The 27,208-nt window shown below is 46.0% G+C and overlaps 8 protein-coding genes across 8 annotated transcripts; 3 read left to right on the top strand and 5 right to left on the bottom strand.

Moving 5' to 3' along the window:
- Window positions 1-6,086: 6,086 nt before the first annotated feature.
- L3040_009420 (uncharacterized protein) lies at window positions 6,087-7,261 on the bottom strand (the record flags this gene model as incomplete). The annotated part of the gene is made up of 2 exons (XM_066155959.1): window positions 6,087-6,113; window positions 6,167-7,261. The coding sequence occupies 2 exons, from the start codon at window positions 7,259-7,261 to the stop codon at window positions 6,087-6,089; spliced, it is 1,122 nt and encodes a 373-aa protein (XP_066010233.1).
- Window positions 7,262-7,664: 403 nt separating this feature from the next.
- L3040_009421 (uncharacterized protein) lies at window positions 7,665-9,004 on the bottom strand (the record flags this gene model as incomplete). The annotated part of the gene is made up of 2 exons (XM_007297110.1): window positions 7,665-8,808; window positions 8,862-9,004. 2 exons carry the CDS (start codon window positions 9,002-9,004, stop codon window positions 7,665-7,667), a joined length of 1,287 nt encoding a protein of 428 aa, XP_007297172.1.
- A 1,459-nt stretch (window positions 9,005-10,463) lies between these two features.
- On the top strand, window positions 10,464-12,288 carry L3040_009422 (uncharacterized protein; the record flags this gene model as incomplete). Its single annotated transcript, XM_007297109.2, has 4 exons — window positions 10,464-10,640; window positions 10,695-10,728; window positions 10,798-11,945; window positions 12,028-12,288. The coding sequence occupies 4 exons, from the start codon at window positions 10,464-10,466 to the stop codon at window positions 12,286-12,288; spliced, it is 1,620 nt and encodes a 539-aa protein (XP_007297171.2).
- A 1,379-nt stretch (window positions 12,289-13,667) lies between these two features.
- Window positions 13,668-15,726, bottom strand: L3040_009423 (uncharacterized protein; the record flags this gene model as incomplete). Its single annotated transcript, XM_007297108.1, has 3 exons — window positions 13,668-14,372; window positions 14,435-15,091; window positions 15,193-15,726. 3 exons carry the CDS (start codon window positions 15,724-15,726, stop codon window positions 13,668-13,670), a joined length of 1,896 nt encoding a protein of 631 aa, XP_007297170.1.
- Window positions 15,727-16,206: 480 nt separating this feature from the next.
- L3040_009424 (uncharacterized protein) lies at window positions 16,207-17,838 on the bottom strand (the record flags this gene model as incomplete). The annotated part of the gene is made up of 2 exons (XM_007297107.2): window positions 16,207-17,371; window positions 17,462-17,838. 2 exons carry the CDS (start codon window positions 17,836-17,838, stop codon window positions 16,207-16,209), a joined length of 1,542 nt encoding a protein of 513 aa, XP_007297169.2.
- Window positions 17,839-18,568: 730 nt separating this feature from the next.
- On the top strand, window positions 18,569-20,528 carry L3040_009425 (uncharacterized protein; the record flags this gene model as incomplete). Its single annotated transcript, XM_066155960.1, has 4 exons — window positions 18,569-19,306; window positions 19,417-20,052; window positions 20,109-20,450; window positions 20,502-20,528. The coding sequence occupies 4 exons, from the start codon at window positions 18,569-18,571 to the stop codon at window positions 20,526-20,528; spliced, it is 1,743 nt and encodes a 580-aa protein (XP_066010234.1).
- An 819-nt stretch (window positions 20,529-21,347) lies between these two features.
- Window positions 21,348-23,134, top strand: L3040_009426 (uncharacterized protein; the record flags this gene model as incomplete). Its single annotated transcript, XM_007297105.1, has 4 exons — window positions 21,348-21,507; window positions 21,563-22,130; window positions 22,186-22,561; window positions 22,637-23,134. The coding sequence occupies 4 exons, from the start codon at window positions 21,348-21,350 to the stop codon at window positions 23,132-23,134; spliced, it is 1,602 nt and encodes a 533-aa protein (XP_007297167.1).
- Window positions 23,135-23,518: 384 nt separating this feature from the next.
- Window positions 23,519-24,538, bottom strand: L3040_009427 (uncharacterized protein; the record flags this gene model as incomplete). The annotated part of the gene is made up of 3 exons (XM_007297104.1): window positions 23,519-23,734; window positions 23,782-24,244; window positions 24,309-24,538. 3 exons carry the CDS (start codon window positions 24,536-24,538, stop codon window positions 23,519-23,521), a joined length of 909 nt encoding a protein of 302 aa, XP_007297166.1.
- Window positions 24,539-27,208: the final 2,670 nt, after the last annotated feature.

A 27,208-nucleotide genomic window follows, 5' to 3' on the forward strand; every position in this document is an offset into this window, starting at 1 on the left:
GCTTTAAAACGTTCGAAAGTCTTATTTGCTTTGAACTTAAGTATAAATACTTATTTATAGCTAATAAGATTAGCTTTAAGTAAAAGAATACGTTCCTTTTATATATAGTTAATAATAAGTATAGCAAACTCGGCATCAATAGCTTCTTTCTATCTTTTGCTATATATAAAATGCTTTACAACTTTTTTATAAGTAATAAAGATAAAGATGTCGTGCTTAGCCGCGTGCGCTACTATTGCTATTTCTTTAGTATCCGACATATCGACAGCTTTATTAAACCAATTAAGAATAGCTATTATTGCTTTTTCGTCTTTTATTAATAAAACGCCTTTTCTCTTTCTTATAATAAGTAAAGTTTAGAACGTAAAAGTCTTAGCATATCGTTTACCGTAATCGGTGTCACTTGCATGTTTATCTAGCTTAATATCGAGTAGATTCTAGCTTTGTTAAAGCTATATCGATATCTTAAAAGCATTAAAGAGCTCTTTATCGGCTTTCCTTTTAGTTCCGGTGATCTTTTAAAAAGTAATCTATATAAGTTAATGATCTTGCCGAAAAGGAATTGAGTTAATCGTTTTATCGTTAAAGTCTTCGCTTAATCTCGTTTTAAGAATAAGCGATATTGACTTTAAAAGCGAAGTCGCTTCAGCTCTTTTAAGTTCTTTATTTTAAAGAGCAGCATTCTTCGTTTAAGATCGTATAACGCGAAAGAGTGTTATTAATAGTCTAAACGGCGTTTCGAAAGTATAATCAACCTTTTTATCGGGTAAGCTATTTTTAGTTTTAAGAGCTAATCCTTTTTTAACTCTCGTAACGGAGTTTAAAAGATGTTTGATTTGCTTTTTGCGAACCGAGTCTATTATAAGTAAGTCGGCAAACTTAAGTCGCTTTTTACGTGTACGAGTGATATGCTAATTGTATATGCCCTTTAATACTTAAAACGTGCCGTTAAATAGTTTAATCTAAAGCTTAAAGTCTTCGATAGCTTTATTAGAAATATCTTTAAAGAATTTAACGTTAAATAATATAATAATACTATGCATTTCGAAAATGTATACTTTATAATAAAAAGTAGTATTTTCGTCGTAGCTTATAAAGATCCTTTCTTTGCTCGAAAGCATAAGCTTATCCTTTTTAGTTTTAGCTAAAAGAGACTTTCGAAGAACGTAAGCAATGACCTTATAGCTTTATACTTTAATATAGTCCTTTACTTTAAGCATTCTTCTTGTTTAAGCCTTTTAAAAAGATATCTTATATTTTATATAAAAAGGTTTTCTCGTTACTTTATTTATAACATTTTCTATTACTTTAAAGCTACGGCGTAGCTTAGTACGAGTGTACGCTTGTGCTTTAATAACTTCGTACCAGAACTTTACAAGCAGCTTAGCATTATTAAGCGCTGTCTTAATGCAATGCTCAGTGGTTTTAATAGAGCGCTCGGCAGCGCTATTTTAATAAGACGAGTAAGGTTCCGTGTTATAAATAGCTACTCTTTTTACTTTAGCTTATACAATAATAGTTTTAAAGATTTCCGGCGTATTATCGATCTTTATTATTAAGAGAAGCTGGCTCGATTATCGTTCGAGCTTTTTCTTTTTCTTAATCAACGCTTTATTAATTTCCTTTCGATCTCGAAATAAAAAGGTCTAAGTCTTACGAGTTTAGCTATTTATAAGCTCGTTAAAGTATCAATAGCCTTTTATAAATAGCGAGAACGGATTAGCTATATCGAAATTAAGCTTCTTAAGTATAGTAATGCTATGCTCGGCGAGCTTTTTAAGCTTCTTTTTAAATATTTTTTGTCGAGCGCAAGACTTATATAAAAAAATAATTAAAAAGATAATAATCTTTTTGATATCGGTTATTATATGTAATAATAAAAGCGCTTCGATGCTATAATAATTAAAGCGTTTATAGTAAGCAACGAACCGAGATAGCTTTCGTTATAAGCGACGTTCTTTTAATATAAAAAAAGCGGCTTTTAAACGAATTTCGCTTTGCTAAATAACGACTTTCTTAATCTTACGCGCTATTTTATTCTTTTTTCTTTTCGATATACTCTTTTTAAAGCTTTTGAATTCTAAAGCAAGTAGTAGACGCTCTATTTCGCTAAGTTTTTAATTATCTACCGAAGAGATTTCGTTATCACTACTTAAAGCGTCGTAAGGGTTAACGGTAGCAAATGAAAGATCTTCCGCTGCTTTAAAAGCAGTATATCTAGCTAAGTATCGAGTACGCTTCGAAAAGCACGACCTTAATAGTGCTGATAATATCTAGCTATTAACTGAGTCTATTTAAAAAAAAAGATTAATATAATCTACGTGTACGAGTATAACGTTAGCATTAGCATCGTCGTAATCGGTGTAACGTATGCTTTTAATAGCGAAAGACATCTTATCAGCTTCTTTAAAGAACTTCGAAAAGATATATAATCTATTTTGCACCTTAGCTTCAATTAAAAGTATATTATTAGACTTGCGTATAAAAATCATCTTTTAGTTATCGAATTGTTTTATAATATTAAAACTAGCGAGCTTCTTTATCGATATTAACGTGCACCTTAAGCTAAAGACATGTAATATATCTTTTAAGTAAATAGTCTTTTCGCTTTGCAATAATATCTTAGCAGTCTTAATACTATTCGAATAAAGCTTTCCTTTTTTAACTTAAATACCTTTTCGGTATAAAATCAATAGTTTGCTAAATAAAGATAAAGAATCAGTTATATAGCTAATACATCTAATATCAGCAACTGCTAATATAAGTAAAAGCTTATTACGCTTTTCTTAAGATAAGCTAGCGAACTCTTCGATATCGGAAGCTGTGACAGCCTGCCTTGTTACCTGCAGTCAGCTGATCACCCATTCAGGCCTAGCGCCTGTGGCCATGTATATAGACCTTCTTGAGCTCTCCTGAGCTTCCTGTTTTCCTCTCCTCACTTTGTATTCTAAGGTCAGAATTCATCAGTTCGTCACATTATACAAAGTCCTTCGATTAGGTCGTCGTATTACAGCTTATTGTTATTGATTATTGCTTATTGTTACAGATTATTGCTTATTGATTATTGTCAAGAACGGAGTGAGTTACTTGTTGAGTGCTCCACGGTCTTCTTTTATTGCTTACAGATTATTGTCTTTTTTACGACCTCACCTCTTCCTCAGCTCTTCCGACCTAAAAGAGCTCCCCTCTCAATTTTTGCACTTCGGTTGCAAGACGAACTCTCTTCCCCACTCTTTTCCTGGCGTTTCCGACACTCAAACGCCCCCCCCTCCCTCCATTTCCACCACCATGTCCTCCCACGAAGACGACGGCCCTTCCCCCTTACGAGAATCGCTCAATTGGAGTCTCTCGTAGAGCAATTACGAATGGCCCCTCGCCAGCGCAAATGCGTCCTTCCGGATCCCGATAAGTTCAATAATACGGTCCTTATTCAACGCTTCAGCTCAAGACTTCGGAAGTTCGGAATTCAATTACAATATCGGTATTCTCGGACCAGCTAGCTTTCGCTTACGGTACGGTTCAGCGATAAGATGCTAGGCTCCCCTCTCTCACGGCCCAGCTCCTTATCGGCGGTAAAGCTCTTGGCGGACCCACTACTCAACTCAATTACGTTTACGGTACCTCGATACGGCTCCCGGTCTTCATTCAATCAATTTGAACTCAACTATACGGACTCGCTCAAACAGCCAAATTGACGCTCCTTAACGTATACCGAGTACGCGCACGTCATTCAGCAACCTGAACGCTTTTCCGGCTCTCTCGGCCTTCCTAGCTTTTCGGTTCGTTTTTACGGGTTCCTTTTTCCTTCCTTCCGGCCTTCGGCTTTTCGGCTTTTCGGCTCTTCGGTTCTTCCGGTCCGTTTGGTTTTTCTCCCGGCCCGTCCTACGGATTCTCTTCGTCCCTCGGCCCCTTTCGGTCCCTCAAAACCGCCTTCGCACGGCCACGGGCCCCTCTCTCTTTCGGCGACTTAACCGACCTCCCGGTACTCAAGTATTTGCAGCACGTCATTTGCAGCTCGAGCACTTGCAATACGCTTTCGGTTCTTTCGGCAATCAAACAAAGACTTAGCTCTTTGGAAGATCGAAATCCCACCCTCCAGCATGCTCCTCACAGCTCCCTCGATCAGCAAGCTTATCAATCTACCCGTTGTGGTGCAATCAATTTGGATTGCTGGGTGCTCCTTCCTTTTAGCTAAGCCTTGAGTTCTTTTCGAGAGAACAAGGGTTTAAGGGGGTTTGATTCAGACGAAAAAGAGGATATTTTGGCGGATTTAGAACGCTTCTAGAAGCTACGATCGGTAGCTTCGGCGTATTTTTTGGTTTTTTTCAGCAATTCCACCCGTGAACCATGGTTCACGACTGAATTTTTTTATTTTTTCCTTCATCTGTCAGATACTTTTAAGAGAGCTGGGACAGCTCTCTAAGGGGGTAGTGTGACAGCCTGCCTTGTTACCTGCAGTCAGCTGATCACCCATTCAGGCCTAGCGCCTGTGGCCATGTATATAGACCTTCTTGAGCTCTCCTGAGCTTCCTGTTTTCCTCTCCTCACTTTGTATTCTAAGGTCAGAATTCATCAGTTCGTCACAGAAGCTTCGCTTAAAAAGTCGGATCTTATATCAGCAGCGAATCTTTTCTTATCTTTGCGAAAGCTATTAAATCTATTTCGAGCACGCTAATTAGACTTTTCGTAAAGTAGTAAAGAGTTGGTTTTGTACGAAAAGTTAAAAGATATCGGTCGTCCTTTAAGCAATAATGGTTAGTATATCCGCGAAGCTTTATTAAATTCTTTTCTTTCTTTAAAAATGCGAGCAGCTTTAACAGCCTTGAAACTAATCTTAACGAATTAGTATATAAGACTAGCATGCTTGCTAAAACCGCATTTAAAGCATTCCGCTTTAAAGTTAAGAGATTAAGATTAATAGCGATTGCGTGATTGCCGGCTTAAAAGAGTTCGTTTATAAAATGTTTATCAGCTAGTTATATAAGCTCTTTCGTCACTTGAATAATAAGCTGCAAATGCTTTCCTTTAAGGCTTTAAATTAATAATAAACTCTTATTTTTCATTTAAACGTTCGAGCTTTTAATCTATTATTATAAAAGAAGTGAAGCTATTATATAACGGCGTGTATGTCTTTAAAAAAACGAGTCTAATGCAAAAGATCAACTAACAATAATCATCGTCGAATTAGTCTTTCTTTAAATCTTTATAAGCCTCCCGGCGGCATATTAAGACGCGTTCTTAGTTATTGCTAAAAGAAATCTTAAGATCTATACGAAAATTAATAAAAGCTTAAAGCTTGATTTGTATAGATCGGAATATAATAGCGGTGTAGATAGTCTTTAGCTTTTGCATTATAGATTTGATATTAAAGAGGTCTTTAATCTTTTAACGATCGAACTCGCTAAGCTTCCGAAAGAGGTTGAATTTGAATTTCGCTGTCTTAACTCGAAATGTTTTTAAAAGACTTTTATTCTCGTATATCAATTTATCGTATTCGTTTTTATCGAGTCCTTTCAAGACCTTTTAAGTGCTATCACCGATATCGTATCTTTGCAAAAGTGCTTTAGTAATTGTTGTATAGCAGTATTCGGATTCCGAGTAGTCTAATAAATAAGCGACATCTTCGCTTTGTGCGACCGTCTCGATAGTCTCGAACTATTCGTTTGAATTCGATTTGGTAAGAGTCTTTACGCTTTTCTATTATCTTATTTTAACGAATTTTTCTCGAGTAGTAGCTATGCTAATAAATTAATAAAAGATTGATGCGGAGCGACGATCGATAGTTTAATAAAGAAGGGGAAGGGGAGAGGTCTTGGTTTCTTATTACTATTAAGTAGTATTTCGCATAAAGCGAGAACTCAAGTCAATTGACGAGTTTGCGGGTTGCGTATTGCGAGTTGCGTGTTCCGTCACCTTTTAAGCATCAAAAGCTTATAACTTATAAGAAGATAATTCTTCCTTGTGATTAAGAAGCAGAAGGTGGTTACAATTGTGTTATTATTCGGTTATCTAAAAAAGAGAAGATCTCTTTCGAGGAAGAGAACTGTATACAGTTCTCTTTTTACGCTAGCTAGCTATTCATTCTTTCAACTAGCAGTCACTATCCATCTCTTCTAGAGTTGCTTAGCAGCAACAGCACAGACCTTATAGAGTAAGAATTTCTTACTCCAACAGGGATGCCTGATAATATGGCTTGAGAGAGCTTCCAGGCATCTTCAAAGGCCAGATTCACACTTTCTCCTGCGAATAGGAGGACTGTCGGGGTCATGAGGTGCGCTGCATCCCCGACGAGTGTCACTCCGGGCCTGTGGTTCCAGCGAAAGTCTTCAGGCAATTGATGGAGATGGTAAACCTGAGGCACCGACTGCCCACTCTGAATAAGCCTCATGAGCACAGGACTCCAGGACTGAAACTGGGTCAAGATTTGATTCTTCGTCAAGCTTTGACTTAATGGAGGAGAATCGAACCTCAAGAAGGCACCAACGTTCAAGCTGCCGTCCCCTAGTTTCTGTGCAGAGATGCTCTTGCCTTCTCCAAACGCAAACAGCGAGCCTCCTTTCACCAATGGTGATGCCCAATCTAAGTTGTTCGATGATGCAGGAATATTGAAAACGTATTTCGATATGCCTGAGTAGCGTGGCTCTTGCGAAGGATCCAAATACCTCCGGGTCACGCTCCATCCGCCATCAGCACCGACAACCAAGTCCCAGCCACCAATCACTTCACCTGATCCAAAGTGCAACATCGGCAAGCCGTAACTCTTCCCTTCCTCGGGCTCCTCTTCTACCACGCGTACGAGTCTGGACCTCCACCTGACCAACTCTCCCTGAGTACGCACGTTTCTGATCATGAGCTCGCCGTCGATCTCCTCGTGCCGCACCTTGTCCCTGTGAAAAGTATTGTAGAGAAAATTTCGCAGCTTGGACTGATCGATCTCATGGTCCCCTTCCATGCTCGCCTTTGCCCTGAACCACGTCTTGTGATCTTTGTCGCAGACGCAAAGGGCCGAACCGTCTGAGCGCTCAAGTCTCGAGAAATAACCATCGTACAGGCCGCCGGCTTTTATGGCTGCAAGCCCAGAGCGCGGATGAAGCTTCACGGAGCATCGTTCGAGGGGAATATATTCCCGGGCACTCCCCTCGAAGATGGTGATGTCAATGATGGTGTTTGGCGGTGGGGTGGACTCGGAGAGCAAGCAGGCGAGCATGCAGCCTGCTGGACCGGCGCCTATAATGGCGATTTTGAATGTTCTCTGAGACATGCTACGCGATGCTTTGTTATGCTATGCTGTGCTCTGTTGTGCTCTGCTCTGCTGTGCCATCGTATGTTAGGAATATATATTGTTGGAATTGGGGGAAAAGATGGAAAGGGTTGCTCTAAGTTCTGAGTGAGTGGTAGAGAAGACTTGCAAGGAGTTTTTGATCGTTTGGCTGGCTTAGATCGTTGGAGAAGAAGGCGCGGTCGTGGTCGTGGAGGTGTCGGTTTCGTGCTTTCCTGATTAGGTGACGAGAAGTTGTAGCCAGCGCATTGGTGCCACTTTCTCATTCCAATATACGAGGCTACCGTCTACCTAAAGCTCGAGAGCCACCAACCATAGACTCAAATTCTCCATCTTCAAAACCTCTCTCACCACTTCACTACTTCACCACTTCACTCACGCAACCTCAACCATTCCTCTTCTCCAACCCCCCAGCTTTCTTTCCAATAGAACAGACTTTAAACCTCTTCTGCCTATTTCCACCCCTCTCCACCTTACGCTCATACTGCTTCCTGGCCCTCGTATCTACCGTCTGCATTTTCTTCTCCGTGGCGAGCAGAGCGCGTTGTTGCTGATCCGAAACGCCCATAAGAGAAGTCGAGATACCGGGCTTGAGAATGATGCGGCGGTCGGCAGTGGTCTGAGGACGAGAGGCTGGCTCAGAGTGGGAGGCCGAGGTGAGATTCGAGGCTAGGACGGGATTGGCGAATGGAAAATGTGGAATCGGATTGGTCTGAGGAAGATGATTTGGCGAAGTTGATAAGCCCGACGGCGAATGCTGTCGTCGAGGCTGTTGCTGCGAGGAACGATGCCGTAATATTTTGCCAGAGGGAAGACGGATTTCGTCGGCGGAAATCGTGATTGTCACATCCTGCTGTTCTCCTCTGATCCTAACCTCTCCGTCCTCTTCCCCTTCCTCTTCCTCGTCCTCATCAGAATCCCGAGAAAATTCATAGAACTCTCTCAACTCTAACACATCCTCCTCCATCTCCAGCCTACAATGCCCCTTTGCCCGCATGTGGTCCTGCACCGCAACACGATTGGCTCTCTCGCTCCCGCAGTACAGGCACTCGTGGAAGTCGGAGATAATTCTCGACAGATACTCGAGAAACGATTCGATGTCAATCAAGGCCTCGACGTCCGGAATGAAAAAGCTGTGGGCGTGGGACATGTGCCCAATGTTTGCATCGAGAGACGGGGAGACGGTGGCGCAAAACAGACACTTGGACGCGTCGAATACTTCCGCATCATCTAAGACGTCTAAAAGTTCAGCTCGATCGAAAGCTACTTCAGAAGCAGCATCGCGCGGAGCCATCAGGCCAGAGTCGGCATCCTCTACCGTCAAAACATGATTCCTAGACTTCAGGTGACTTTGCCAGGCTTTCCGACTCGTATACGTCTGCTGGCACGCCGCACAGATTTGCTCGAAAAGATCATGCGGGTGCTGGCTCTCCTTCTCTCCATCTTCGTTTCGCGCATCGTTCAATGTGGAAAATAGAGATGGGGATATTGGAGGGAGGGAGGCGATGCGGCGTTTGAGGTTGTAGATGCTGTTATGATTGGTCAATTGATTGAATCCAGAGGAAAGGTGAGGGAGGCATACTGCCAATTCTCTTTCATGTGTGCTCGTTGCTCTTCTTTGCTTGAGAAGTGGACGAGGCATGTTTGGCAGCCATAGTCTATCTCTTTCTCCTGCATGGTTGTCGGGCTTGCGCCTGTGGTGATGGCAGAGCTCGCGTCCGGCATTATTGGTGCTTGGTTGGTGTTCCTTGTTTGCGGGTTTGTTTGTCGTTGAAGAACCAAGATTTGAGTTTTTCCGTTCTTTTGGTCGTGTTTGGTTCTTTCAATAAGTATAAGAATGAATCCAGTATTTGTATCTCAACGGCTCTGAGTAGTGGCGTGACTTCGCTTATAGGTACGGAGGTCCAATCTAAACAGTATGGTTCATTGTGAGTCATGTTGCATAGCCTTCAGCTTCAACGCCTAAGGAGGAGTCATCTCTGATTCACCAAGTGCTAGCCAAATAGGAAGTTGCTGAGTATTTGCTAGGTTGTAGGATAAGTCTACCAAGATGAGGTGGCGGACAAAAATTTATGGTATGAGTATATAAATACTTTCAGCCTCAACGTAACATCAACCAAGATACCCGCCCGGGTAGCTCAATCGGTAGAGCGTGTGGCTCTTAAGCAGTTAAATAAGTCAACCTCAAGGTCGTGGGTTCGAGCCCCACCTCGGGCTCAATTCCCGAGGTTTCCATTGGAAGCTTCTCTTTTCTTTTTGTCGTTACAGATTCCTCCCCCAGTGTTATCTTTTTGGAAGATGGACATTGATGCGAGACTTACTTCCTCCATGGCGCCTGAATTTTTTTTCTATCTATATTCGACTGCCTGCTAATGCACGCTTTCCCTAGGCGGGCCTAGCTCTGACGCTTGTTTAAGCGAATATCATGTAAGCTTATATCGAGTTTCTTTAAAAAGGGCGAGTTACGATGAGAGCGAGTCTGGGCAGATCTCAACTCCATGGGTCCGTATCCAAGCTTCTCGATTGACCTTTTAATCAGATAGAAATCTTTTGCTTAGCAGCTGTTATGGAAAGAGTTGGATATGAGGATAAGATAAGTAGAGAAATGGGACGATCTCTCCGTATGCAAGAAGGCCTTTTTCAGCTTTGTAAATTATAGACTTCCATTTCCGTTTTATTTGTTTCCAAACTGCATGTCCCGGGTAAGGGTCATTTATGCGTGACTCAGAGCTTGCTTGCTTGCTTGTTCCGTATGCTTATCGGTTATCGATTATCGCCTATCGCTTATCGTCTATCGCTTATCGCTTACTGATGTTCAACAATCGACGGCGGGACTTTGGTTCCACCGTGTGTTCAACAGGTATATCGCTCGCATTCTTGCACCTGCGCGCTTTCATTTCTCCAGTCACGGCTGAATTTCTCTATGCGAGATGAGTTCCTTCGGCCGCTTCAGCTTAACCAGGCCAGACTCTTGTGCAGTCTGGTCTGGTCTGGTCTAGTCTTTTCCAGTCCGGTCCGCTATCGGTATACGGAGTAAATCAGCTTCCGTGCTACGAAATGATACCCCACACACTCTGGTACTCCGTCTGTAGGTCTTGAATCTCTTTCTTCTACAGTCCCTTTCCTCTTCTCTTGCTACCTTTCTCTCATATTATTCTCTCCCTCCAACCTCCAACCTCCTACCATGGCACCCCCTGCGGCGGTGGGAGTTGAGGCCCTCACCGATACCGAGGCCATCACTGTCATCATTCCTGATCCCGCGACTGCGACTGTTCAGGATATTGCTGCCAGGCGCACCAAAGCTGGGAAGTTGGTTGCAGGCACAGCTGCCTACAGCAGCAGTGACTTTTTCAAGAGCTCTGTAGGTTTCAAGGTCTTATCCAAAGGAGACTTTCATCTTATGTATGCTCTGTAGGTCGCTGGCAAGCCGAAAGCAAAGCGATGGGATCGTGAGTTTGTTGCCTTACCCCCCACTATTGACATCCATCCCTCAGTCTAACATCGGACTCAACAAACAGACTACATCAGCGTTGAAGGCAAAGCCCGCCAACCCTCCGTTCTCAAAGGAGCCGCCGTCTATCTCAAGAACCCCGGCCTCATCTCCCTGGGCGGCGGTCTCCCCCTCCCCGCCAACTTCCCCCTTGAAGAGATCAGCATCAAGGTGCCCACCGTCCCCCACTTCTCGGAAGCCTCGACCAAAGCATCTGGAACAACCCTCGCAGCCGGCAAATACGATGCCTCGCAGACCGAAGACGGGATCTACGACCTCTCGATTGCCTTGAACTATGGCTTAGGGACGGGGTCGGCGCAGATGATACGATTCGTCACGGAGCATACGGAGATTGTGTGCAATCCACCCTATGCCGACTGGCAATGCGCGTTGACCGTGGGAAGCACCTCTGCGACGGATATGGCGTTCCGCATGTTCTGCGAGCGTGGCGATATGATCCTCTGCGAAGAATACGCTTTTGCTTCTGCGATCGAGACGGCCGCTGCTTTGGGCATCAAGGCCGTCGGTATTGCCATGGACGCTGAAGGTCTAATGCCCTCTAGCATGGACGAGATTCTGAGCAATTGGGACGAGAAAGCGAGGGGTGCCCGTAAGCCTTTCGTGCTCTACACGGTTCCATCGGGCCAAAACCCCACTGGCGCAACGCAGTCCGTGGCTCGGCGGAGAGAAGTATACAAGGTGGCTCAAAAGCACGATGTCTACATTCTGGAGGACGAGCCGTATTATTTTCTGCAAATGCAGCCGTACACCGGCCCCGATGCTCCTGCCGTCCCTCCCCCGGCTTCTAACGAGGAATTCCTCTCTTCTCTCGTTCCCACGTACTTGAGCTTGGACACCGATGGGCGGGTGATGCGTATGGACTCTTTTTCCAAGGTCATCGCGCCTGGCACGAGAGTAGGGTGGATTACAGCATCTGAGCAGATCGTTGAGAGATACGTGCGCGCCAATGAATCCTCGGTGCAGAATCCAAGTGGGATCAGTCAGATTGTGCTGTACAAGCTCCTGGATGAGCATTGGGGCCACGATGGATATCTCAAGTGGTTGGTCCATTTGAGAATGGAGTATACCACCCGGAGAGATGTCATACTGGGTGCTTGTGAGAAATTTCTCCCGAAGGCGGTTGTGTCTTGGAATCCGCCTGCCGCCGGGATGTTTGTATGTTCTGCTGTTCTTTTGTTTCGCCTGGCTCCTGCCTACGTCCAGCCATCATCCTAACCCCAACGCTGACGATATCTAGCTCTGGCTCAAACTCGACTGGCACGCCCACCCTCACGCCAAAACCAAGACTATCCTCGAACTCGAAGATGAGATATTCCTTGCCGCCGTCGCAAAAGGCGTGCTCATGTCCAAAGGCTCGTGGTTTCTTGCTGAGCGCGAGGGTTTCACGCCAACTGAGATGTTCTTCAGAGCTACCTTCGCCGCAGCTGCGGAGGATAAAATGACGGAGGCTATTGAGAGATTCGGCGTGGCTGTGAGGGAGAGCTTTGGGTTGAAGTGACTATGAGGGGAGAGGGAAGCGGAAAGTGGAGGCTAATTCAAGGAGTAGGGATTTGAGGGAGTCTGGGAATTGGCGTTGAATGGCGGGTATTTAGTCCCTGTAGATAATTTTGCATAGATAGAAACCAGATAACATATGAATATGAATTTATATATATATATATATATATATCTCATCTTTTTATCTCTTTTTAATCCTATCTTCTTTTATATACATTTTTTCTTAATTTTTTTAATTTCCAATTTTTATCCGAATTTTTATTTTCATTTTTGTTTGAAAGCACATAGTGCCCCCCTCTTGATACAACCCTCGCTTTTGACTGACCCTCTTGCCTTCATCATCGTCTCCTCCTTCCGTCTCCTCCAGCTTCTCTAAGTAACCGATAGCGCCTGTAGCCCGCAACAGAAGAAGCTTGCGCAAGTGCTGTTCTGCCCCGTCAGGAACCAAGACACACTGCGATCTCGGTGGATGGAAAGAGTCCCCCTTCGTAGCAGCTGGATGGATCCTTGAATGAGTTTCTCAAGACTTTCAGACACCTAACCCCCCTTCTTTTCTTCCATAGGCTGTATGGAGTCTAGTCCTCCAGCTTTGGCCGGCGCGGATTCGTTAACTTTTCGATACGGAGACGGTTTTTTTTTAATTTTTTTTTTTAAACTTTTATTTATTTTTTTATTTTTTTATCTATTTATCTATTTATTTATTTATTTATTTATTTATTTATTTATTTATTTATTTATTTATTTATTTATTTATTTATTTATTTATTTATTTATTTATTTATTTATTTATTTATTTATTTATTTATTTATTTATTTATTTATTTATTTATTTATTTATTTATTTATTTATTTATTCATCTATTTATCTATTTCTTTTTTTTATTATTATTTATTTATTAAGGAGGTTTAGGAGGGGAGCGGGTGGGTGGGTGAATCTGAAGTTGATGAATGAGTACCTAGTTGTAAAAATCAAAACAGCAATTCCTTAAGTGAACTTAAAGGCTCCACGAATGGCAAGTAAAAAGCAAAGCGTGAACGACATGGGAAAAGCCAATTGAAGAAGAAGAAGAAGATGAAGAAGAAGAAGAAGAAGAAGAAGAAGAAGAAGAAGAAGAAGAAGAAGAAGAAGAAGAAGAAGAAGAAGAAGAAGAAGAAGAAGAAGAAGAAGAAGAAGAAGAAGAAGAGACTGCAGAAGATGGATGGATGGGTGAGCTAGGTATATGAATTACTGCAGGTATTTTTGCTGCCGCGTTATTCCTTTACAACCTTCCTCACTTCTACTCACGCCCAGTCACGGAGTATCAATAACTCTAACCCCATTCTCCAGTATCAACTCCCAACCCCCCCTTTACTCCACCATCTACTCCCCATTCATGCTCTTCACTCAGCAAGTTCTTCCGGGGACAGCGCCGACACCGGCACATAAATATCATTCCGGCCAAAATCCTCTAATCCCGTAATAACATTCCCCCTCTTCATGCCAGTTACCACGTCCCTCGCAGCCCTCACACAGTCGTTCAAGCCGACCCCGGTGTAACTATTTCCCGCCACCGCTAACTTCCCCTTGAAGCCCGTCATGAGGTCCAAATGCGCCTCCCTCAACCTCTTCTCATGACCCACGGTGTACTGCGGAATACACTCCCTCTGCAGACTGACCCTCGTCGCCACCGGCTTCCCCGTGATCTTCAAATGGCGATGTAGCACTGCTCTTGCCATGTTCACACCTTCTTCCTCGTCTGGGTAGGTTGAAAATGAGTCCCACCAGTGCCCGCCTAGCATGACAGTGACTTTGGTGCCGGAAGCAGTGTCTTGCCCTTGCACGGCGTCGGAGTCGAAGACCACGCCGAGGGCGCACTCGGGGTTTTGCTCGAAGGGAACGGAGCGCGGGATGAGGTAGCCGAAGCCGCGTTCGGGTAGGATGTGTGGATCGGGGTAGTACAAGTTCACGACCATGACTGTGACCGAGTGGGTTTGGGCTAGGGTGGGCATGGGGGTGGAAGTGAGTGTCGAGAGGACGCGGCTGGAGAGGGTGGAGATTGCTTTGGTGTATTTTGCTGGGGACGAGTCGCGGGATGATGTTGAGATCTGAAGCGTATTAATTAGCTAGGAAGAGAGACGGAGGAGGAGAAGGGATCAGAGACACTTACCGTGACACTTTCACTCTCGCCGTCGAACTCCACAGCGGTGACACCAGCACCGAGTTTGAAATCGACGTTGGGATTTGCCTCTAGAGACTTGACCAGTGCCTCTGATAGGGAGCCGATGCCCTCCTTGAACGAGTATACACTCGCCGTCTTCAGGGCATCCAACATCGAGACATTGATCTTCGGCATTACATCACACCTAAGATCAATATCCTTTTTGGACATCAACTCCAAACTTTCAGCGCTTCTGGCTATTATGGCCTTACTCAAGCTGCCTCGCCATCCCTCCATTGCCCACTGCAGCGGCAATAAGCTCTTAGCGCTCAACTGATAGATATCCCCTGCGTAAATGCCGTGCAGCACTGCGCTTACAATATTATTGCCGGGCTTCTCACTACCCAGTCGTCTGGCGAGAAAGTCACCCACAGATTCATCTTCCAGCTCGCGGGGTCGACATTCTACGTTGAACTCCCAGAGAGCGCCCCACGCGAGGTCTTGGAATACGGGCTCCGTGAGCAGTCTCCAGGACATATCAAATACATCCTGGCCTGGGCCGGGCATTCGAACGAGGTGATCGGGGTAGTACACGAAGCGATTTTGATGCGCAAGGGAGGTGGTCTGCGTAATGAGCATCTCTTTCTCGAGCCCCAACTCTTGAATCTAAATCGACTGTCAGCACTGATTAGATCCGGTTCCTCTTCGACAATTATTCATCCCACCTATCCCTTCCAGCCCTCCCAAGATCACGTAGGGCAACACACCAATTCAAGCACTACCATCCCAGCGGGCGTATGCGGCCTCAAAGTCCTCGGCCCACTCTCAAACAGCACCTTCTCCCTCTTACCCTCCACCTCCACCTCGAGCACCTCACTCTTTAACCACCCACCCAGCCTCTCGCTGCTCTCATATATTGTGATCTTTGCATTCGGGTTCTCTTTCGTGAGGTAGTGCGCACTTGCAAGGCCGGTGATGCCGCCTCCCAGGACGGCGATTTGCGCTGGCTCTGCCTTTCGCCCTCTTCCTGGAATATCACCCTCCAAAACTGCAGGACTCGTGCTGGAGAAGCTCGTTGGCAGAGGGAATTGGGCTTCGTGAGAAGATTGGGTGTGTATGGAAGCCCATGGCCGCAGTCGTCGGTGCCGTGGGCGCAGTTGAGGGCGGAGTGTAGAGAGGGATCTCGAGCTATTCAAAGCAAGTGTTTGCCGGCACAGGGCCTGGCATTGGGGCCTGGCGTAGCATTGGCGGAGGAGAGTCACCATGACATGTTCGGGCAATTGGGGGAAATGGAGAGGCATTGCCTGCTTAGATTGATGGTGCTCTGGTGGAGATGAACGTAGAGTTCTGTAACCGGGCCTGAGGATGAGGTCGAAATGCTCAGTTCTTAGTGCCTTCTCGCTTAGACCTCCAAGTGCTTCTTCAGACTTGTTGTGTAGCTATGATGTCGCCAAACCGGGGAAAATGAAAGTTTAGCTTTCATTATCGAGGTTGAAGTAAGATTTGTCTGCTTCTTTCTCTTGATCTACCATTTCATAAACCATCAATTCACAATGCATAGTGGAGCTGAAATCCGAAAGGGCTTGCCTCAAGAGTCTTTCCTCTTGAGGTGCCAGAAGAGGAACGATCCATTCTACATGATTCATCTCGAGCCCATCCTATCCATGCTTAAAGATCACCACACCAAAGATAACGCCGTTCGTGTCCAGCCACTGGTGAGAAAAGAAAAATTGGTATACACTTTTGTGAGGCACCTTCCCATCAGAACCGAAACTCCTGCCCTATGTAATGGCCTCCGCGTTCTCCGTCTTGATCGTAGCACTCGACTCCTGAATCAACCCTTCCCCCGGAGCCCCTGGTACAATCAGCTCCTCCTCTGCATTCTCCTTGACGAACTTCCTCTCGCTGACGTGCTCCTTCGCTGAGTCCGCCGTCCAGACCTTGTCCTCGAATTTTCCTCTCTTCTGGCCCTCGACGTGCTTGAACTGGCAGGTGGGACGTTCACAAGGGTTGAATTTGCAGACGATCTTCGTGTGACCGAACTTGCAGTTAGGAATGGTGCAGTCGGCACCGTTGCGACAGGCAGTTGGGTGAACGAAGGTGCAATTGGGGTTGGTGCAATCTGAGCCCCATCTGCATTGCTGAGCTGTTTGGTACGCAGTCTTTTGGGAAGGGGACGGATGCTTTCCAGTACATTTCTTGTTCTTGCACGCAGCACCGAACGAGCAAGTATCCTTGAAGTCTATGCTAGCACTGGGGGGCGCTGCTGGAGACTGATGCGCGAACTTGCAATCTGGGTTCGTGCATGCCAGGTTAAATCTACATTTCGTGTTCTCCGGGTCAAGCTCCTTCTTCTCTTGCGGCATCTCGACGTCCATTGACGAAGATTGAGCATCGCTGCCAGTTCTAGGATGGTGGTTGAGATGTTTGTACTGTTGTTGTCCTCCAAATTTGCTATTTTGCTGGAAATTTCCCCGGCCGTTGTTCTGGGGTCGCTGAACGCGCTCGAAGAGCGATCGGCCTGGTTGTTGCTGCTGGAACCCGTTACCCATTCCCATCTGCTGCTGAGGGGCGATCATCTGCGCCATGAGTTTCGACTGTTGCTCTAACATGCTGTAGAGTCGGAACTGCTGGTCTGATGACATGCTCATGATACTGGCTGCGATGTTTCCCTGTTGCATTGGCGCCCCTCGCGTCGCGACATATTCGTTCACACGAGAGTTCATATTTCTGACCCCACCGCGGCCAGGCGCCTGTTGTCGCGGTCCGGTGGGCGGTGCTCGAGAGGAGTGGGTGTTGATGCGCTCGCTGCCGTTCTGAGGGCGAACGCGGTGGAGGACGGAGTCGTTGGTTCTATCCATCGCCTTGGCAAGATGGCCAAGCATCCTCTTGTCTCTTGGACGAGAGGGCCCTGGACCATCGCGCATCGACTTTGGACCCGTGGGTCTAGAAAAATTTGTTAGTTGAGCAGGTCTTGGAGGTCTTGGGGGTAGACTCGTGTCGGGTTGCGACAGGTCGACAGATGAAATAACATACACTTTGCCATCTCCGAGGCCCTCGGAGACATCGCCCATTTCCGCATCCTGCATAGCTGGATCCTGTGCACCACCAGCGACCATCGCCGGGCCGTCTGTTCCATTCTGTTGCGAATTCAGGATGTCGATCTGATGGAAGAGCCACTGCGAGAATTCTCGAGCTCCGGGGTCGTCAGGGCCAAGGCCGAGCAGGTCGCTCGAAAGCTCAGCGGCAATCTGGTCCTGGGTTTTGTTGTTCGCCAGCATCAGCAGAATGTACTCAGCAAGCTGGCCCTCGTCGCCACCACCTGAGCTCCATCCGACCTCGACTAGCTTTGGCTGAATGACCGAGTTCAGCGAATGCGCCAGAGGCGTATCCATGATGACCTCGACGGACATGGTTGATGGATTTGGTTGATGGATTTGTTTTGGGAGGGAGGGCGCGTGGCTATGGGCGGTCCGGTGCGGTGCGGTGCGGTGGGATTTTGAGGGCAAGGCTCGAAGAAGGAGAAGGAGGAGAATGGGGGAGTCGTGAAGAAGGGAGGTGGATGAGTAGGTTGGGTCTTCGGTCTCGTTCTCGTTCTCGTTTTCGTCTGTCTGCCGTTTGATCCCAGTTCTGGTTTCCTCGACGGGGTTAGGTGAGGGTGTTGGTCTTTGTGATGGCTTGGGCCGACAAAGAGTTCGTGTTGTGTAGAGGTGTTCGTGTTGGACGACGGTGGGAAACTTGACTTCAGCCTCAAAGGAGTCCGGAAATAGACTGGGCGGGACGCCAAGGATGTAATGACTTACTTAGCTGCTTAGTCACATCGCCTCTAGTCGACTCGTGTGATTAGTCATCGCGAGTAAACTGATAACGTGATACCTGTATAGGGTATAGGGTACATATCGACGACGTACAGCATCCACGTCCCACCATCACCATATAAACACCGCAGCTCTTGTGAATCATCATGTTGCTGTCCGTCTGTCGTGTCTCCTTCATCTCCTGCCTCCATCCGCTTGCTAGCTATAACTATGGTTATAGCTGAATGTTTTCCTCTTCTTCTTGCTCGTTATATACACACATACATACTAACTTCTATACCTATCTACACAAGTACATTGAATTGAGCTGTGCAGCTGTATCGCCATGTTTGGTCCTCTCTATCTCTTCTTCTATCTCATCGCCCCCTTTGCCGCCCGGCAGGTTGTCGCCATCTGGCCGGCTCCGCAGTCGTTTTCAAATGGCACGTCGGTGTTGTGGCTGGCTCGGAACTTCCATGTGAACTATGATGTGCTCCATGTCCAGCCTTCTCTTCGACCTGGACATGAGGATGAGGATGTGAACGAGGAGATACTTTCAACCGGTGACTTCTCCAGCCACTCGATAGTTCAAGCTGCAATCTCTCGTGCTCTGGATACTCTGTGGAAGCACAGCTTGGTCCCGTGGAAGTTGCATGCTCGTAATCAGCTCTCCGCATTCGAGCCGGCAAAGGAAAGTAGCAGCAGCTCCAGAAAGCAGTACATCAAGTCTCTCCGTATCATCCAAAGCAGCGTCGACACCGCCAGCACCTTCAAACCTCGCGCCGGCGAGGTGGATGAATCCTACAGCCTCAAGGTCAGCCTTGATGGCACGGCACGCATCACGGCAGTCTCTCCCATTGGGGTTCTCCACGGCCTCGAGACCTTCGTGCAATTGTTCTACAAGCACTCGTCCGGCTCAGGCATCTATACCAACCTCGCACCTGTCGATATCACAGACGCCCCAATATTTCCCCACCGAGGACTCAACATGGACGTGGCTCGCAACTGGTTCCCCGTGTCCGATATCCTACGCACCATTGACGCACTCTCCATGAACAAGTTCAACCGCCTTCACATCCACATGGTGGGTAAATATAACCGGGGAAAGATGCATTGTCGTCATTCTCCTATCCTTCTCTCTAACCTTTCCCAAACCAAAGAATTGCTGACTCCGCCGTGCCCCCGCGCGTCCAGACCGACTCGCAGTCCTGGCCTTTAGATGTCCCCGCCCTCCCCGAGCTCGCCCAGAAGGGCGCCTACCAGACAGGTCTCTCTTACTCTCCAGCAGATTTTAAGAAGATGCAAACCTACGCCGTAGAGCATGGGGTTGAGATGATCGTCGAATTCGATATGCCAGGCCACACCTCATCCATTGGCTACGCTTATCCCGACTTGGTAGCGGGATTCGACGCCAGGCCTTGGGACACGTATTGCAATGAGCCACCCTGTGGATCTCTGAAGCTTAACTCCCCCGAAGTTTCGGCGTTTCTTAATACCCTCTTCTCCGACGTCTTGCCGAGAGTCCAGCCCTATTCCGCGTACTTCCATACCGGAGGAGACGAAGTCAACAAACAGGTCTATCTCCTTGATGACACTGTCCAGTCTAACGATAGCCTTCTTATTGGATCTCTGATCCAGAAGATGGTTGATCGCAATCATGACCAGATCCGCAAGGCGGGCATGACACCAATCGTATGGGAAGAGATGTTGCTCGAGTGGGGCCTCACACTCGGTAGCGACGTATTGGTTCAATCATGGCTGAGTGACGAATCCGTGGCTCAAATCACTGGAAAGGGCCACAAGGTTGTGACTGGAAATTATCATTACTGGGTACATTTTTGCCTCGCACTGTGCCATTCCGAATCGTGTGCTCACAATCTCGCTAGTATCTCGACTGTGGCAAAGGCCAATGGCTCAACTTTAGAAATGGGAATTCTTTCCAGAAGTACTACCCCTTCAAGGATTACTGTGACCCCTTTCACAACTGGCGCCTTGTCTACTCTTATGACCCTCTCGCTGGTGTGCCCGCCAACCAAACTCATCTAGTTATGGGAGGTGAGGTGCACATCTGGTCTGAGCAAACTGATCCGGTCAATTTGGATGACATGGTATGGCCTCGGGCTTCTGCGGCCGGTGAGGTTCTTTGGAGCGGAAGACAGGATGCAGGCGGGCAGAATCGCAGTCAGATTGATGCAAGTCCGCGACTGGCGGAGATGCGCGAGCGGATGGTAAGTCGTGGGATTGGGGCAGGACCAGTACAAATGGTTTTCTGCACGCAGAGTGATGCTGCCGAGTGCTCTCTTTGAGGAGTGTTCCAGGCCAGGCTGGGGAAGATGGTTGTATTATTGCATACTTTCGACTGCTGTTGTTTCGGCTCGGCTGTCTTAGCGACGACGGCCCGCTCGTCCATGTCTGATGTATAAAGAGAGATAGCGAGACAGGATCCCGGTTTGCGAACCACGATTTACACGAACTTCCGTCTTGTAGTTTTATGCGGCATCACCTTCCACTGCACTCTTCTAAGCCACCACGCTTACCGATTACCTGGCTCATCACGAAGCAGACGCAGATTCAAAATTTCGTCGCCCACGTACCGCGTAACAATTATGGCACGCTCCTCAACGGGCCGGTAGTACCGGGCCAGCAGGTGCCCAGTATGCCCGCTGTCATGTTTCACTCAAGATCGCCTTGTCGTGCCGATACTTTTATTCAATTTACCTCGGCTTCTTTCCTCCCTCCGTCCTTCTCGTCACGTGCCTTATTTGTCCCTCTTTTTCCATGTGGCACTGCGATGCAACAGAGACAGAGACAGAGAGTTTGGAGAAGGAGGGGAACCCGGTTGGCAAAAGTCGCCGGGATATCAATCTACTGTACTTGATAAGCAGGCGGTGAGAGGAGTGTTTTGATTCGCTACCAGTGGGATAAGCGAGCTGGGCTGTTTGAAAGGTAGCGAGGGGCAAATCGCATGGTGACGGCAGTTCGGAGCTTCAGATCGCGCGACAAGGACAAATGTCACGCTGGCGCTGTGGATATTGACGCTCATCTATTAAAGTGCTAGAGCCCTTGGAAAAATACCTTTGTTTACCCTCAAGATACCGACGTACTCCTTCCGGAAGCAAGCAACCATGATCGACGATCTCCTCACTAGAGTCTCGCCAAAGACGCTGGCCGTCGCCCTCGTTGCCATCTATATAATTTTCTACACATCAAAACTACTCAACAATGAACGACGGATAAGAAGATTGGGCGGACACGCGAAGAGAATATCTACAAAGTTACCCTTCGGTGAATCATTTTCAAAGCGTCTTCTTCAGTCAGAAATACTGATTCATCCTCGCAGACCTCGACTTGATAGCCCGAGCAGTGAAAGCAACCATGAACCACCAAAACCTCCAAGCGTGGAACCACTGGTTCACCGAGTCGGTCGGGGGCAAGCGCTACACCAAAGAAGCTGCCATCGTAGGCCGCCGCGTAATTTTTACGGCAGATCCTGAGAACATCAAAGCCATCCTCGCAACGCAGTTTACAGACTACGGCAAGGGCGAGCCTTTCCACCGCGAATGGAAAGACTTCCTCGGTGACTCGATCTTCACCACAGACTTGGATCAGTGGCATAGCTCGAGGCAGTTGATTCGCCCACAGTTTGTTAAGGATCGCGTCAGTGATCTGGAGGTATTTGAGCAACATGTTCAGATTTTGATGCAGAAGATGGAAGAGGCGGGTAGGAGATCGGATGGGAGTCAGGGGGGAGAACTTGACGTCAGTGACTTGTTCTTTAGGTATACGCTTGATGCGGCGACGCACTTCCTGCTGGGGACGAGTGTAGGTAGCTTAGAGGTGCCTGGGGAGGGGTTTGCGGAGGCCTTTGGAGAGGTGCAGAGGGTACAGAACCTCCTCACTAGGGCTGGGTAATATTCACCCCAAACCGCTGTTGCAAGCGGGCATGTTGCTGATAGGTAGTAGGCCGCTCAGGTTCTTGGTTCCGAGGAAAAGCTTCAACGCAGGCATCAAGACGATCAACGAGTTCGTCACTCCCTACATCGAGCAGACTCTTCGCCTCTCGCCGGAAGAGCTGGCTACGAAGACGAAGTCTGAAGAGGGCTACACCTTCTTGCACGCTCTTGCAGGATTTACGCGCGACAGGGCGGTGCTGAGGGACCAGCTCGTTGCCGTGTTGCTGGCAGGACGAGACACCACTGCCTCAACCCTTTCATGGACGTTCTATGAGCTGGCCAGACATCCGGAGATCTGGCAGAAATTGAGGGTAGAGATCAAACAGCAAGTAGGACTTGAGCGAGCGCCAACATATGCCGATCTCAAGGGCATGAAGTACCTCCAAGTACGCCGTCTCACTTCTTCTATTTCTTCACCCCCCCCCCCCTTTTTCTTTTCCATGAGCTAACGGGCTGAAAAGAACGTTATGCAAGAAACGCTTCGCCTCTATCCCGTCGTCCCATTCAACTTGCGCCTCGCTCTCAGGGACACCACTCTCCCGCACGGCGGCGGGCCTGACGGGCTGTCCCCGGTGGGGGTCCTCAAAGATACACCGATCGGCTATTCAACCCTTCTAATGCAGCGACGTCCGGATCTCACCCCTCCGTTAACATTGTCTGATGGCAAGAGTGTCGAGGTGAAAGACTTCTCCCCCGAGAGGTGGGAAAGTTGGCAGCCGAAGCCGTGGACTTATACCCCATTCAATGGTGGACCACGCATCTGTATCGGGCAGCAGTTCGCGCTGACGGAGATGGGATATACGATTGTGAGATTGTTGCAGAAGTTTGAGAGGATAGAGAATCATATGGGTGCTGTGGATGGTGGGGATCCATGCTTGAAAGCTGAGATTGTATTGCAGCCTGGGCAGGGTGTCCGGGTTGGCTTCTTTCCTGCAAAGGAAGGGATAAAATCCGGATGACGAGTATGACTCCGTGAAATGATTAATTTACTGAAGATTAATGTACGTCTAGTATATTGTGAGTCGTAGTAGGCGCTTGCCGCCCTAGGACCATATAAGAGCGTGATTGCAGTTTTTCATTACTCTTAGGAGTAGTGGTTTGGTCCAACGCGGAAATATCGGGTTTAGCGAAACCGAATGCTGAATACTGAATACTGGTTTTCAAACATGGCAGTTTTCGCAATACCGGTATACGGTATACTGATAACCTTGCGAAATCGATAGTTTTTTGGCCGCAGGGGGGGGTTTTTTTTTTTTTTTTTTAAAAAAAAATTTAGTTCAAAGACCGTTTGCTAAACAAGAGAAAGATCTTGATTCAAACCAAAGATTAGCATTTGGTATTTATTATAAGAAACTTGCGACGGCATTTGCCCTGATGCCAATTGGCCGCCCAACGAAAGAAACCGCATATTCCGCGTCGTCAAGAAGCGAACACAGCTTGCGGACAGAAAGGATGATTGGATCGCGTAAGTCAGCCCCGGCCAGGGCTGCTGGGGCGAAGTCTCGAAGGCGTAGTAGAAGGGCTCCCGTACCTGGGTTGCCATTAGTATCACGGAGAACCTGTAAAGAGTTAGTGTTAAATATAGATTTGAATGGTGTTTGCTAACATGGTTCGCGGCGATTAATTGAGCGATACGTTCTTTCTTCCCAACGCTATTTGTAATGATATTCGGCCGCCAAACAGATATCGTTGCCACCTTGCTAGTTTTGTCTTCGATGTCTAGGCCTAAAACGACCTGGATATCGCTTTCTGATCCTAGTATATAGTCGTTCGCGAGGCGTCCAAGATCCTTCCTTTTTTGTGAATAGGAAATCTCGATCACGACACCTGGGAACGAGGCGTTCAAGTGACGAAATTGTGCATCGGGGTCGTGGGTGGTGTACTCTTCGTCGAGGGACTTAATGGACGCCGGTCCTCTAGACCGGATCTTGCTCGCAAAATCTGCAGAATTATCTCGAACAGATATCAACTGTGCTTGGATCTCCTCCACAATATTAATGATATACTGTTCATGGAGAGCGGTGGGCCTTCGAATAACAAGTCGACTGGCTGAAGAAAAGTAGTCGTATCTGCGTGCAGAGTTAGCTAGGTATTGAAATCGGAAAGAAGGGCCCAATGGAAGCCTCTTCGCACCTGAGCTTTTCTTGTACAAACCCCCAAAGAGACTCGTCTCTTTCAAGTTCGAGTTGCAGCTCTTGGTATTCTTGCAGGCTTAACGAATATGCGACCCACGGCGAAGTCGTCAAGTCGCGCCCCTCCCGTCGATTCTTGATATGCTCTATAACACGCGAGACTAAACTTGAGTCTCTCTCATCTTTTGTAGGAGGGGTCAAAGGAGGGCTGGACTGTGTTTCTGGAGGCATAGCGTGGTGACTAGAGAGGGTTTAAATGCTCATGATATGGGTTTGAATGTGCGAGACTCATGCAATCTGCATGTGATTGGAGTGCTGGACTGCTGGGCTGCTGAATGGGAAGATAAACGAAATACAAGTTAAGGAAATAAAAGACGAAGAGGAAATAGGAATCGGAGAGGAAATCAGAGTTGAGGAAATTTAGAGTCGAATTTCGTTTAGAATTTAGGCTTAGGCTTGCGCTGACGGTAACCGAGAGCCCGCAGGTTCTAAGGCAGCGAGCGCACCGACTACTATGCCACTATGATCAGGAAGGGAAAGAGCTACGCTACCTACAGAGTAGTTCTAGCACTAATGGAAATCAGTCACCGGCGATACTAACTCATGATCAGTTGATGTTCTAATAAAAACAAGTAGTCTTGTACTGCACTCTGTTGTTTCGCCACCTATTATGAACCCATCTTCAACTTCTCGCGCCACCAATCCCTAGGCCTTCAAATATAATCGCAATGGCCGACACGGACAACTATGATGCAACAGTATCACGAGTTTGTCGCTTCGAGACTCTACACCTGCATGGCCGTAATGATCCTACCGTACCGGCCAACATGGCATTCGCTCACCTTAAAGACTTTAGCAAGCTCTACTCCCAGACGCTTTCCATGTCCATGCTAAAGGAGCCAGAAGAGTTCCTCACCTACCGCCTTTCTGTCATATTCCTAAGGGACGAACACATCTCTCAGCTTGGAGTGACGGGTCCAAATGGAAAAACCTGCGCTCAGTGGAGTGGCATTCAGGATCTCGAGCTCACACCAAAAACAAATAGAAGATTATACGCAATTGAGCAGCCATTGGGAGCCCTTGACGAATCTTATGGCGAATATCCTGATTACATTATTTTTAAGAAGCCTGAGCATATTAAGGAGTCTCAGAGATACTGCAACGGCGCGGATTATGTATCCGCTTGGCTCTTTGCATCCAGCCTGAGCATGGAAGGAGCTCAAAAAAGAAGTATGGAGCTTGATAGAATCAAGAGTGGAAAAGGTATTGATTCAAATATAAGAATGCTAAGAGCTAAATACGTAAGAATAGCTAAAAAGCTAATCTTTATACAAGAACAAGGGCGAAAGCTTATATTCCGATATCTCCGCTGCTCTCTGACTCTTAGCTAAATCAATAATTTTCTACGTGCTAGTGCACGTGCTACACATATTGAGAATTAAGAATTCTTCTTAACGTTGAAATATTACAGTCGGGTTTGAATTGCAGCTTGCAATTACTCTTAAATTTTAAGCTGATCCATGGATTTTCGAGTCTTGCGAGCTAGGCTGCTCCATGGGGTGGGGGCCCCATAGGGTTTTCCTCCCCATCCTCTCTATAAGGTCTTTGCCGATGGGGGACTTTTTTTAAAAAACCTTATAAAGAGGATTTTTTTAAGTCAAATTCCTTACGAAGGATGAGGAAACCTTATGAGTTTAAAATAGGACAGCTAAAAATAATATATAAATTTACGAATTATATTTCTTTATTATATTTATTAATTATATTTACTTATTATATTAATTAGTCACGTTTATTATACTTTATAATTATATTATATAATATATTATAATAAACTCAAGTTGTCAAATAAAACTTTTAGTTATGATTTCCCGTAATTTCTTAACTAACGCTATATTTTTATTTTGAATCGTAACTCGCTTAGCGTAGATAGCAAATAAGTTCGTTATTAAAAGTAATTAATAGATCGATTAATAAATAAATATATAAGTACTTACTTTTATACTCTTTTGCGAGAAATGCTTTTAAAGCTTTTTGTAAACATTTTAAAGTATTGCGACGCGTTGAAATTTAAAGTTTTATTTAAAATCCTAAGTAATTTTTCGAGCAAAACGCTAGAAAAGAGTTTTTTTAATAAAAAGCTCGATGCTTTTTTAATATCGTCGGATCTCTTTCAACGCAATAGCTATATAAATTAGTAATTGTATTTAATAATCAATTTATTAATTGATTAAACTTACTTCTTAGCTTATAGCGACGGCGCTTTTTATGACGAACTGATGAATTCTGACCTTAGAATTTAAAGTAAGGAGAGGAAACAGGAAGCTGAAAGAGCTCAAGAAGGTCTATATACTTGGCCACAGGCGCTAGGCCTGAATGGGTGGTCAGCTAACTGCAGGTAACAAGGCAGGCTGTCACACTTTTATTAGCTTAAATCTTTTTTTTTCGCAATAATTATAGACTTTTTAAGATGCTTGCCTTTTTTAGATTTTTAACGAGAAAAAGCTTTGGTTGCTAAAAAACTTAAAAGTGATTTACTAGCTAATAAACGGAGCGAGCAGCTTTAGCTGCTGAAAATGATTTTTTATTTTTTTTTTATATTAAAAAAAAATGAATATTATTTTTGTTTAAGTTTTCCTTAGTATCGCTTTGCTTTTTTCAATTTATATTATTATAATGCATCGTCTTCGTCGCGGTTTGTATAGCTATAGTTGGGCTCGGGATAATAAAAGACCTTTTAAAAGCCTTTTGCGCGAAAGCTTATAAATTACCATTTTAATTATTTAATACGAAATTTTCAATTTGCATATAACGACTTGATTGTTATTTTATTCGATTTTTAAGATACGGTTTTTTTTTAAAATCCGCTAAAATTGAATTGATAGCTCGTTGCGCTCGCCG

This window comes from Drepanopeziza brunnea (assembly GCF_022702325.1).
Source record: "Drepanopeziza brunnea f. sp. 'multigermtubi' strain 214-2 chromosome Unknown ctg19, whole genome shotgun sequence".
Lineage (NCBI taxonomy): Eukaryota > Fungi > Ascomycota > Leotiomycetes > Helotiales > Drepanopezizaceae > Drepanopeziza > Drepanopeziza brunnea.